Source organism: Asparagus officinalis, chromosome 3 (genome assembly GCF_001876935.1).
Source record: "Asparagus officinalis chromosome 3, Aspof.V1, whole genome shotgun sequence".
In the NCBI taxonomy this organism is placed as follows: Eukaryota; Viridiplantae; Streptophyta; class Magnoliopsida; order Asparagales; family Asparagaceae; genus Asparagus; species Asparagus officinalis.
The window spans coordinates 38071427-38084361 of NC_033796.1; the positions used below are offsets into that span (position 1 = coordinate 38071427).

The 12935-nt window shown below is 36.4% G+C and overlaps 1 protein-coding gene across 1 annotated transcript in view; it reads left to right on the forward strand.

Moving 5' to 3' along the window:
* Positions 1 to 12935, forward strand: part of LOC109833837 (serine/threonine-protein kinase TOR) — a 46341-nt gene continuing 33406 nt past the window's right edge. The window contains 14 exon segments of the mRNA XM_020401666.1: positions 1 to 53; positions 2133 to 2550; positions 2632 to 2706; positions 3398 to 3570; positions 5865 to 5963; positions 7813 to 7972; positions 8127 to 8270; positions 8383 to 8552; positions 8632 to 8836; positions 8910 to 9107; positions 9533 to 9685; positions 11319 to 11455; positions 11599 to 11683; positions 11850 to 11945. Of these exon segments, the coding sequence (XP_020257255.1) occupies positions 2161 to 2550; positions 2632 to 2706; positions 3398 to 3570; positions 5865 to 5963; positions 7813 to 7972; positions 8127 to 8270; positions 8383 to 8552; positions 8632 to 8836; positions 8910 to 9107; positions 9533 to 9685; positions 11319 to 11455; positions 11599 to 11683; positions 11850 to 11945 (2085 nt within the window). The 5' untranslated portion in view covers positions 1 to 53; positions 2133 to 2160.

The following is a 12935-nucleotide window of genomic DNA, read 5'->3' on the forward strand; positions in this document are numbered from 1 at the left end:
ACCGCCGCCGACTCCTTCGCCTCCGGATCCGCCGCCGACCGACCGATACTCAGGTTTTTTTTCAGTTTTTTTATTTTCTTGTTTTCTTCTTTTTTTCGTTTTGAAAATAATTTGTTTTCTCTTCGTTTTTTTTTGCACTGATGTTTTCTTGTTTTCTTCTTTTTTCGTTTTGAAAATAATCAAAATTTCCCTTATGTTTTTTTTACCGTTGCAAAAGACATACTCAAGTTTTTTTCCCCCTCCCTTTCTTTCTTTCTTTCATCCTTTTTTTCTCTTTTACTTTTTTTTCCGGTTTTTGCTGTGTTGATGAATGAGATACTAAAGAGTGCAGTGGTGTGTTCTAATTCCTGGGGTTTGTTGATCATTGTGGAAGTAATATGAGGTTGAATGTACCTATAAACTGAAATAACATCATCGTGTAGATAATTTTTGTTGCTCCAAAGACTTATTCCTGTTATTGTGCCTGATGGTTACTTTACAAAATAATCCCTGTACTGATTATAACTTTGAAGCTCTACGATTCTGATCTTTTGCTATTAGTATTCCTCTTATGCATGCATATATGCTACTGAAATATTTATATGTAAATAAAAGAAACTTGAGTATGTCATTGAAGTGCATATTATTGACTTTAGGAAAAAGCTTTATATTTTTCTAATTTGAAAATCAATGTGTTCCTTTGCTATTCTCTAGCTGATAAACCATATGCTAAACTTCACACATCCTCACTTGCCTCTCCAATCATCACTGGTAAATGCTAAAGAGGAATTATAACTCTGTATCATCTTAGCTCTCCAAAATTTTCGGATTTTGATATTCCCAGTTTTCCTTTTAGAATTAGATTCTTAAAATTCCATTCTTCTTTTCTTTTGAAATACCCCTCATTTGAATCAGGCCTCAAGAGTTGCAGATAAGTTTTGATAGCATTATATGTGCCATCACTTCTAGTTTTGCAGTGATGAATTTGATTAGAAATTGTGCATAACTAGTTTAATTTTCAGCGAACTAAACTGCAAGCATGCTAACTAGTTAAACATTATACAATATAGCTTCTGTTTAATTTTTCTGCTGTTCACAGTTCACAGAAAATAGGAATACAATATGAATATACATTTGAATGAATTATGGATATTTATTTTGATAGCTGCGTTGGGAAATTTGATTGATCCTTCATCCTTGCTCGTTGCTATTTAACTCTCAAGTATAATCTGTAAAAAAGAAAAACAAAGTCAGTGAGCGACAACAACTTAGTAATTGGTTTAATTAGAAAAAATTCAGTTAGCATAATTTCTTGCTATTTGCTTATTCTATTTCATAGACTTTTGCTCATGTTGGATATTATCTTGCATTGTGATTTGTGGAAACTTATGAACTTCTTTATGTTATGCATGCTAATTAAGACTTTTTCGTGATTTAGTAGGTGGAATTATATTTTTAGTCTTTTTATGTGATAAATTATAAACATGTTTTTTATATGCTTCTGTCTTATGTTGGAAAATATTAGTTTGAGTTATGCGTCTCAATTCAGTGAGGCGTGCGCCTCATTGTGCGCCTTGCGCATGGTGTGCGTAAGGGACCTTTGCGCCTTGCGCCTCGCGCCTCGATAACACTGGGCTAATAATGACTAAGAAGAAGGTGATGTGGAATTTGAAATAGTCAAAGTTGATATTATAGTGTTATTTTAGGGAAGTAAAAGAAGATCAACTAATACACAACTTGGATTGACTTCCACTTATTCTATGTGGAGATAATTCCAATTTGACACTGTTGAAACATCTGATAAAGTACCCATAAAGACAAAGCAAAATGGCGACCAATATTAAGATTTGAGACCCTGATTACTGATAAACTGAATTCTGGGCTACAATTGATATGATATTGTTATTTTAGGGAAGTAAAAGAAGATCAACTAATACACAACTTGGATTCACTTCCACTTATTCTATGGGGAGATAATCCCAATTTGACAGTGTTGAAACATCTGATAGAGTACCCATAAAGACAAAAAAATGGCGACCAATATTGAGATTTGGGACCTTGATTACTGATAAACTAAATTCTGGGCAACAGTGAGTTAACTTATCCATGTAGCAAACTCTTAAACCTTTGATGGAAAATTTCTCCGTGTTCAGGATGGTTCTGCATCAAGCTTAAAGAAACATGTTGAAGAGGAAGCCACCTTTACTTGAGAACCTATCCTATTTCATTCAGGATGGTTCTGCATCAGCTCTAAAGAAACATGTTGAAGAGGAAGCTCGTGATCTTAGTGGAGAAGCTTTCTCTCGTTTCATGGACCAGTTATATGATCGTATCTCATGCCTTCTAGAAAGCACTGAAGTTGCTGACAACATGGTTGCTCTACGAGGTATAGATGCGTTGATTGATGTAACCCTTGGGGAAAGTGCGTCCAAAGTTTCAAGGTTTTCCAGCTACATGCGTACTGTATTTGAAGCAAAACGTGATCCAGAAATCTTAATTCTTGCAAGCAATGTTCTTGGCCATCTGGCCAGAGCTGGAGGGGCAATGACAGCAGATGAGGTGGAGAGACAGGTGAGTCACATACTTTTATTTTATTTTATTTTATTGAGATTTTCCATTATATTCTCTGATGTGATTTTATTTTCTTTTTAGATAAAAAATGCTTTGAGTTGGCTTCGCGGGGAAAGAATAGAGTATCGTCGTTTTGCAGCGGTCCTTATTTTGAAAGTAAGTGAAACACGCACGCGCACGCACACACACACAAATAACATATGCTCCTTGTTACAAAGACAGGCCATACCAATCCACTACCAGTTCACTATCTGCCATCCAGGAAGGAAGAAACTTTCTTTCATTGCCTCAATTTTCTTATATTTACTTATTTTAGTGTACTTTGAACTTGAAGGTCTCATTAAATAGAATATTTATCTAGCATTTAAAATAACTTGAAACATATGACATGAAACTCTTCAATGTTTGTATTATTAACGGTAGTGACCTTCTGTTTTCTCCTTTGTTTTCTCCCCTTTCCGTACTATTTTATTCACGGAATCTTATGTGTTCTCAAAGTACACGCCAAACAGTCAAAATGAAACATAATTCCATACTCTTAAGACATAAATTATCTAATAATTAATAGGATGAAAAAATATATTCTCTTCGTGCATTTGGGAAAAGAGCATATTTGTTTCTTGATCTGATTCGTTTGTTGCCTGTCAATGTTTCCAGAGTTACTGGAGGTAGTTGGCAGTCTTAAATGCATATTACTTTGTTTCTTTAAGAAGTACTTCTTTGCAGGATATTTGCAAATTGTAACAGAAGTTCATATTTCTAACATCTCTTGCTTTGTTACATATTCTGAGGTACGGTGCTCTATATTCATTTATATATTTGTCAACCTTTTTTCTTTCTTTTGTAGGAAATGGCTGAAAATGCCTCAACAGTTTTCAATGTTCATGTGCCTGAATTTGTAGATGCTATATGGGTTGCATTGAGAGACCCCACATTGGCTGTCAGGGAACGTGCTGTGGAAGCTTTACGAGCTTGCCTTGGTGTTATTGAGAAGCGTGAGACGCGTTGGCGTGTGCAATGGTTTGTTTTAACATTTATGTACCATTATTTAACAATTTGTTTTAAGTAGAGGCACCTACGTAGTTTATAGTTTATATTACCTATTTATTTGAGACCATGTTATTTCTTTATACTTCCAACATACCTGATGTCTGCTGATGGGGCATGGTGTTAGGTGCTCTACATATATTATTTGGGGCTTTAAAGATTTTCCATTTTTCTTCAATTACTGTGATGACATTCATTGTCTGTGTAATAGGTGGAAGTAATTCTTGATGGTCATGGCTATTTTGCATTCTTGTCATATAATGCATATATCCTTGTTTATTTGCCATGTTTACCTTACTACAAAAGTGCAAATATTATTTTCAGCAAAAACATGATATCACCATTAAATTAGTTAACTATAGAGGTGACATGTCTATCTTCTTGTACTTTTATATTGTGAATTTATATTGGGTCTTATTGCTGAAATGGGGGGCTTTTCAATTTTCCTTANTAGAACTTAAAACTAGAACTGGGATAATTTGTGGGATAAATTTTTAAGGTGTTAGTCACATAGAACTAGGAAATTGGATATTTTTTTATAGTGTTAGCCAAATAGAACTTTTGTAGAACTAGAACTGCATTATTTTTTTGGTGCGTTAGTCAAGTTGAATTCTACTAGAATTAGAATTGGGATAATTGGTCATAATTATCCCACAAATTATACTACCTATATATATAACCATAAGCCCCTCTCTCAAATTATCCCACACATTGGAAAGAATACAATTGGGGAAAAAAAGTGAAACGTCGCCTCCCTCCCTCTTGGTTAGTTTCTCCGCTTAGAAAATTTCTCTGCCATGAAGTCAATCATCCGTTCATTTTTCTGTCTTTACTTTGTTTTTGTGATGATTAGATCTTTTATTATTATCTTCAAGATGTATTACTTTATTGATAGCTTTTTAACGTTAAATTACTTTATTATTATTTGTTTGATCTAAGTTTTCTCTCCACAACAATGGTTTAGGTTAAGAATATAGTGTTGGTGGGTTAGTGCTAAAGATATGTGGGCTATATATATATTTTTTATAAGTTAGAAAGCAACTTTGTGATCACATTGATGATTAGATGTTGAATGGTTAATGGTGATATCTATTATTATTAAATCGGCTCAGTAAATTGATTGGGATATTTATAGTTCATCTGTCGATCATCTATTTAGCGGTCATGGATGATTCCTGTGTACATTTCATTTATTTGCTGATTTAGTTTTAGCGATCATGATGAGATTGGTCCAAAGGGTTAATGGCTGAAAATGCTTATTTTTCTTTCTTTATGATGTTATGAGATTTGAACTTCGACATTTATGATCCTCCGTTAGAAGCTCCACGAAATGTTGCTGATGCAGACAATGACTCCGATAAAGAAGACGAGTTACAGACTCAACGAGTAGCTGTAGGAGCTTGGAGAAATTCTATGGCAGATGCCATGTGGGATGATAGAAGCCATGCGGGATGATGGAAGTCGAGTCACTCTAGGGATTTAGATTTTTATTTATTTGTAAATTATTTTATTATTTGAGATGAATAGTGATGCTTTATTGCATTATATTTTATAGTTATTACTAGAATTTGCTTATCAATATTATATTATTTTTAATATACAATTATTAACAATAGTAATTTATACCCACCATTACCCCCACCAAATTATCCTACCAAATTATGCAACTTCATAATATTATCCATCATTATCCCACCAAATTATCCTACCAATTTATCCCACTTCAAGAATTACCCATCATTGTTCCACTAAATTATCCTAGTGTTAAAATATTATCCCACTTTACCAATTATCCCAGTTCTACTTAAAAAGTTCTAGGTGACTAACCCCCCCTTAGTTCGCTCATATGTGAGTTTTGGATCCTCAGACTGATGACATTAGGCATCTAGACTACAAGACTCAGTTGGGTGTTTTTCTGACAGAGACCATTGCCTGGTTTTGGTCTTTGGACCTCCTATAACCCCATGCCATCCCACCACTAAACCACTGAGCCAGGTCTCAGTGCTCTGGTGCATACTGGTACCACTTAATCTGGTTATGGCTATTCATCCAATCTCCTGCGGAATATTGAATTCTTCTCAATTTGTCCACAGTCATTCCATCAGTTTTGCAGGTGCTCTTTGAAGCAGTAATTATGCTATTAATTAACATTTACATTTAAGCATGCAATTTAGGACTTGCTATTGCAAAAATTTGGTATAAAGTCTGTTGTTAATGTATCGGTTGTATTTCCTTCTGCATTTCTGATATCCGAAATCTGTTTTCAGGTATTATCGAATGTGTGAAGCTGCACTAGTTGGTTTAGGGAAAAATGCTTCTGTCCACAGCATACATGGTTCTTTGCTTGCCGTTGGAGAACTTCTGAGGTACTGTTAGTCCACTCTTCTTATTTTTTGCATGTGGATATTTGTTTACGTTTTGTTTCCCCTGTTAATGCAAAAATCATTCCATTGGAATGGTGACAAAACCTGACCGCAAATATATGTTGTCATCTCGTGGCATTTAATGTTCATCATGTTTCTGCAGCTTTTGTTTTACTTTACAAGCTTAAGTTAAAACATTCAAGACATCTTCTGAAATTCGTTCTCTTCCTAACATTTCTATGGGGCAGTAGCAAACCTGAAATTATAGCCTTTATGGACCCAAGTGGAATCACATCTAGAAATATTTTTGAAATGACCAATCGGAAGATATTGATATGCTGATGTGCAGTTATCATTTAGCAACTACGAACTTAGATGTGATGGATAATTTTGGGATGCTTTATTCAGTTTGACTTTGGAATTATGTGGTCTTATATAAGGTAAAGCCTCGCTTGGCCAATACTCATAAGGAGACTTGCTGTTGTTACATCATGCTGTCATGACTCTTAGTGATAGGTACACAATAAGAAAATTGAAATTCATCTGGCGTGTGTTCTTTTCCAGTTAGTGTGAATGTTTTAGCTTGGATTTAGAAATTGGACTCTTCCACCTACCTTAAGCGGATGAAGGTTCACAAAACCGCACCATGCTTAATTTAGTTTTGAAAGAAAATGGAAAAGGTTCTCTTGCTGCCTCATAAGTTTGCATAGATATATTCAAGTTGATTAATTCTTGGGCAAATTTTTAAAAACACCCTTTTTTTAAAATTAAATAGCAAAATCGACCGTTTGATAAAAATAATAGCAAAATCGACCCTTTAAGATAAAAAGGGTCGATTTTGCAATATTCCAGGTTGGTGGACGGGACTAGTAGTCCCGTCTATTTCGTGTTAAAAAAAAATCTCACCTCTTCAGCCGCCTTCTCCTCTTCGTCTTCATCCGATCCTCATCCCCATCAACCACTGTGTCGACCACCCTCCCCTCCGACGACGCTGCCCTCGCCGCTTTAAGTCCGCCATAATCCCATCCTCCATAAACCCCTGGTCCTGCCTCACCTCCTGGAACTTCACCTCCAACCCCTGTCGCCCCTCAACCCCTCCTAGTTTACCTGTGGCCTAACCTGCACCAGCGCCGGCGGCGTATCCTCCATCACCCTCCTCCCTCTCCTCCCTCCCCTCCTTAACCACCCTTGTCCTCTCTTCCAATTCTTTCTCCGGCGAGATCCCGCCTTCTTTCTCCGTCTACCTTCATATCCCTGAAGCTCCTTGAGATAGCGGAGCTGGTGGCGAATAGATTCACCGGCAAATTCGGAGGCTGGTGAGAGAGGTCGTTGTAGGCGGCGAATTCGAGCAAGGAGGAGGGGTCCGACTTCGAGGGCTCCGACGCTATGGGAGGCGGAGACTGGGGTTTCGTTGGGCCGCTACACATGGTGACGACGACTGATGAGAGAGCGAGAGAGATGGTTTGTAGAGAAGGGGAAGGAGATGATGAGGAAAAGGGGAAGGAGATGATGAGGAGAGAAAGGGGGAAGGAGATGATGAGGAGAGTGAGTTGGTCACGTGTGCGGTGTTTGAGGGGGGAGTCACGGCGTTGACGGGACTAGCAGTCCCGTTCCTTTTTTTTGGCTGCAAAATCGACTCTTTTGGTCGATTTTGCTGTTTTTATTGCTAATAGGTCAATTTTACTATTTAAATTTGAAAAAGGGGTGTTTTTAAAAATTTGTCCTTAATTCTTCTCTTGGTGTGTTGTTCTATCAGGACTTTGGCCTGGAAGTTCTGCATGAACATTTCCTCTACAAAAAGCATAAATATGCTACATTTTTTGCTAAGTAGTTTATTTGCTTTGCTTTACAGGAACACTGGGGAGTTTATGATGTCTAGATACAGAGAGGTTGCAGACATAGTTCTTAAATATCTCGAACACAGGGACCGGCTTGTTCGTCTCAGCATTACGTCGTTGCTTCCTCGCATTGCTCACTTCTTACGTGACCGTTTTGTAACAAACTATCTGAAGGTTTCTCTCCAAACCCTGTACTGGGTTGTGTTTGATGCAGGGGCTAAGCTTCTTTGTTTGATACTTTCCTCAAAACATGTTTAAAGTTCGATTAGTTAAATTTTGTTGACAAGTGCAATTGTCAAATAGCTTGCATGAATATTCTCATGTGCAGATTTGCATGAATCATATCCTAGCTGTCCTGCGTATACCAGCTGAACGGGCTAGTGGTTTTATTGCTCTGGGTGAAATGGCGGGTGCGTTAGATGGTGAACTTATCCCTTACCTTCCTACAATTACCTTACACTTGCGGGAAGCAGTATGTTTTTGATGTATACTTTTGGTATTTAGTTGCTTAATATGATTATAAGTTACTTGATGTAGTTGCATTATAATTTACTACATATTTGCATAACATTCTATGGTTACAGATTGCTCCTCGTAGAGGGAGACCATCTTCTGAGGCCTTGGCTTGTGTGGGTAGTTTTGCTAAAGCCATGGGTTCAGCTATGGAGCCTCATGTTCGTGGTCTCCTAGATTCTATGTTCTCTGGTGGTCTTTCTCCTGTCCTTGTAGAAGCCCTGGAACAAATAACTCAAAGGTTTCATTTTATATTTGTATGTTTCTTCAAATGCATGTATATTTCTTCTACGTAACATTATAATCTGTATAATTTTCAGTATTCCTTCTTTACTACCAACCATTCAAGAGCGCCTTCTAGATTGCATTTCAATAGCGCTCTCCAAAACCCTTTATCCTCAGGCAAAGCCGGGTGTTTCTGGTGCCCGTACAAATGCAACAACCGTATCTCAGCAAGTTTCAGATATTAATGGCTCTGTTCTTGTGCAACTTGCTTTGCGAACTTTAGCTAATTTTAATTTCAAGGTCAGGTTTTCTATTCCTTTCATCTGGCAGATCTACATGCATTATTTCTGAATCTAAAGCCTTGTTGTTCCAGGGTCACGAACTTCTAGAATTTGCGAGAGAATCTGTTGTTCTTTATTTGGAGGATGAAGATGGGAATACTCGAAGAGAGGCAGCCATATGTTGCTGCAGATTAGTTGCAAATTCCTTCTTCGGGTTAGCTAGTTCACAGTTTGGTTCAAGCAGATCCAATCGGATTGGGGGAACAAAGCGACGACGTCTTGTAGAGGAGGTTTTTTCTGAAAATATTGTGCATGAGCTTAAAAGTTTTTTTTTATTTAACTTCGTTTTAGTTGACATGTAATTTTAAAATCCAAGTGTTAACTGATCTTTAACTCTTCTTACTGAGAAGGGATGAATAAAATGTGCTGGAACGAATGAAATTTAATTTAATACCTGAATGATCTTTTGAATTATTTCCGAATCTTGATCAAGTCTTTCTCATAGAGTAGTAAAAATTAGATGCAAAGGTTGATAAGTTTAAGAAGAGGGAGCAAACTGAGATCTATTTGTTTGTCATGCGTTCTAGCAACAGAGGGGGAAAACAATTAAGCTTTAACTACACTTGCATTCAGATAGTATGATGCCAATCTTCTGTCAATGTCCCTGTATGTAATCTGCAGTCAATTTTCTTAAGTTTTCTATTCCCCTTTGCAGATTGTGGAGAAACTTCTTATTGCAGCAGTTGCGGATGCTGATGTTAGTGTTCGCAAGTCGGTCTTTTCATCTTTGCACGAGAATAGCAGTTTTGATGAATTCTTGGCTCAGGCTGATAGCTTGAGATCCATTTTTGTTGCATTAAATGATGAGGTAGTTTTCAACTCATTATGCCACTTTGTAATTTGTGACTATGGGTCTGTGCTATCTCCAGTTGCCTTTGGTCTTCCAAAATTTATAATTTCACATTTATTTTTCTACGTTCTATATATCATCTATCCTCAGTGTAGTCCATGTTAGCATGGGACAGTGATCAATAGTAGTCAAATTGTGACCTCTTATCTTATTTTTGATGAACTTTGGGGGGATGGAACACAAGAACATTGCAGATCTTGCATAGGGTAGTCAATAAATTATACAAAGGAAATGAGGCACCAGAAAGTAAATTGGAAGTATAAAGAAACTGAAACCCCTACTGGAAGCTGCTAATAAGTGCCAAAATGTCAGTTTATGCCTATTTTTGAAAGAGAGGAGGCATAAAAAAGAATATACACAGAGAAAATCAGAAGCCCTTATAGTAACTCTTATACGAGCCAAAAATGTCAGCTTATGTTCCTAGTAGCAAGACTGCCAACATAAACTTCTTATAGCATCTGACTTTAGATTCTACGTTACCTTCTTTTCTTCTTGTTGCTTTTAAGATAATGAGGGCTATTGGTCCAGAGGTTCTCGATGGCAATGTGGTGGTTACAACAAGAACATCTGCCTTTATTTTAAATTCTTTTGGGGTTGCCTACATGAATCCTATGTTTCCACTAACTATTATCATATCTATTCTTCCATTCATTGATGATCAAGTGCTTTGCATCTGAAACTCCCACCTCTTTTTTAAGCTTATAATAAGTTTAGTTAATGGATACCAAATGCCCCGAACACTTGGGATAGAGGTTTTGTTGTTGTTGTTGTAATGGATACCGAGTGATGCCTTCATATGCTTCTGATTCTTTTTATGTTGGTACAAGATTTTTTAAAAAAAGTACGCAGGATAATGCTAATACATAAAGAAGTGAGTTATATGAATGCAGGATAATGCTAATACATAAAGAAGTGAGGAATATGACCTTAAACTTAACATGCCACATTTGAACCTAAGTTATGATGAACTAGTGGGACCCGTCTAGGTTTAGGTTAGTTTAGAAGCTGAAGACCGAGTACCAGACAGATTTTCTTTATGAAATTCTTGTATTGTTGCGATCCATTCCCTTGTTTGATGTTCGAGAAGATTTCTCGATTCTGAATAGAATTTTCATGAATCTGACCTTACCTCATCCTGCATTTGAGTTTAGAAAATGTAAGAGAGGTTGTTTCTTAATTACTCTGCTTTACGTCAAGGAAATTTATTTATATATATGAGAGGATAGATGACATTACTATGAGAAAACTTGCGCACTTCTTCAAGATAGATGGCTTATCCACATTTAGCTGATCTATGTTGGTGGTGTCATTGTTCTTATTTAGAATTGGATAAGGTACAATCTATTTTTTTGCTTACTTGTGAAATATAAGTTTATCCCATATTGTTTTTGAAAGATTTTCGGTTAATTGATCAGATTTTCTCTGTCAAAGTTATGCGATGCATTTGTGTTTCAGCGTCCTTGATCTCACCTTTTATGTTGTGGTTGCACATAGAATGGAGTTATCAAGTTCTGTCTGCCATTTTTTTAATCTACAAATGCTCTTGTCCTGTCGCCGATACTTACATTATATCTCATAATTTACTTTGTAGGATTTTATTGTTCGAGAGTTTGCAATATCTTTGGCTGGTAGGCTGTCAGAAAAGAATCCTGCCTATGTTCTTCCAGCTCTTCGCCGTCATCTCATTCAATTACTGACATACTTAGATAAAAGGTGGGATATAGGACTGTTAGTAATGCTAACACAGCCTTATCATGGGACCATCATTATCATCATATAACTTCTCTTTTTAAGTTCACTTCCGAGTAAATGCTGTTCTCATCTTGGCTCTTATTTTGCAGTCCAGGTGCGGATACGCAAGTGTAGGGAAGAGAGAATACTATCCAAACTACTGCCGGATGCTTGATTCGCAATTGTGAACGGTTAATACTTCCATATATTTCCCCAATTCATAAGGTCTGTTTGGTGATATATTTATATAATGCTTCTTTTTCATTTTCTTTCAATACCTTGTTCTTGCCTTAGAGGGGCATGATTCCTGAATCATTAACCAAGGTGTGAGATAAAATGCTTATAAAGGACAAAAGTTTGGTTAATGGGATCTATCTGAACCACTTTTCAGGCTCTTGTTGCGAGATTAAGTGAAGGCACTGGAATAAGTGCTAATAATGCTATTGTTACTGGAGTCCTTTCTACTGTTGGAGAGCTGGCCAAAGTGGTATGCCCTTTCTCCTTGGATTACTCTATATGCAGCTCGTGTTGCTTTCTTTTACTGTAAATTTCTGGGGCATGAGTAATTTGTTACATCCATTATTCTTTTTCTCAAAAGAACTGATTGGGAGACGTGGTATTGCATGGTATTTTCTGAACATTATTGGTACTTTTTAATTATTTAATTTTAAATTCTGGATATGCAAGTTGCACAAATTAGGGAAAACATATTGTTATGAATTAATCACAGTTGTTTATATCACATGTATCATACATTGATCAGAAGGTATATAATGTTTTCGCTATATTCATTTTTGTACCAAGTATTGCTGCACCTTACTATTGAAGAACAGCTAATAATGACAACCATGTTACTGTTAGGGGTATAAACAGAACGGTAACAAGTGAATATTTTGATGTCCACTTCTCAATATGAAAATAGTATTCACTATATGAACCCCCACACATATTTGACGGGTTTATAGAAAATAGTGTCCATATGGCAAATTTGATGGCCTTTATTGGAGTTAAAGGGGAAGACAGTCAAATTAAAGTGAAAAGTAGATATTTTCATAAAAGGGTAAACAATTAAAGTAAACGATAGATAATTTAAGAAATCTAGATGAAATTAAAATAAAACATAAATAAATTCAGTGAAAGATTGAGAAATTAAAATAAAAGGTGGATAGTCCTCAAAAAGGAAGGGAGGGTTAGGGGAGGGGAGAAGGGAACCGCTATCCCATTACAGAGAGAGATTTTGGGGAGAAACACATGCTGATGGCATTTTGGTCCTTAGGCCCTGTAGGATTTTTTTTTGGACTTCTTAATTTCAAAATTTTTGTGACAATAATACTTTAGTTTTGAAGAACTAATATCTAAAAGGCTTACTTTAAAAAGGGCATTTTATTCACTTCATCATTGATGAGTATTGGCTTTAGATGAGTGTGATGAGAAACTTCAATATTCAAGAGAGGTGAAGTAACACCATAATTTTCAG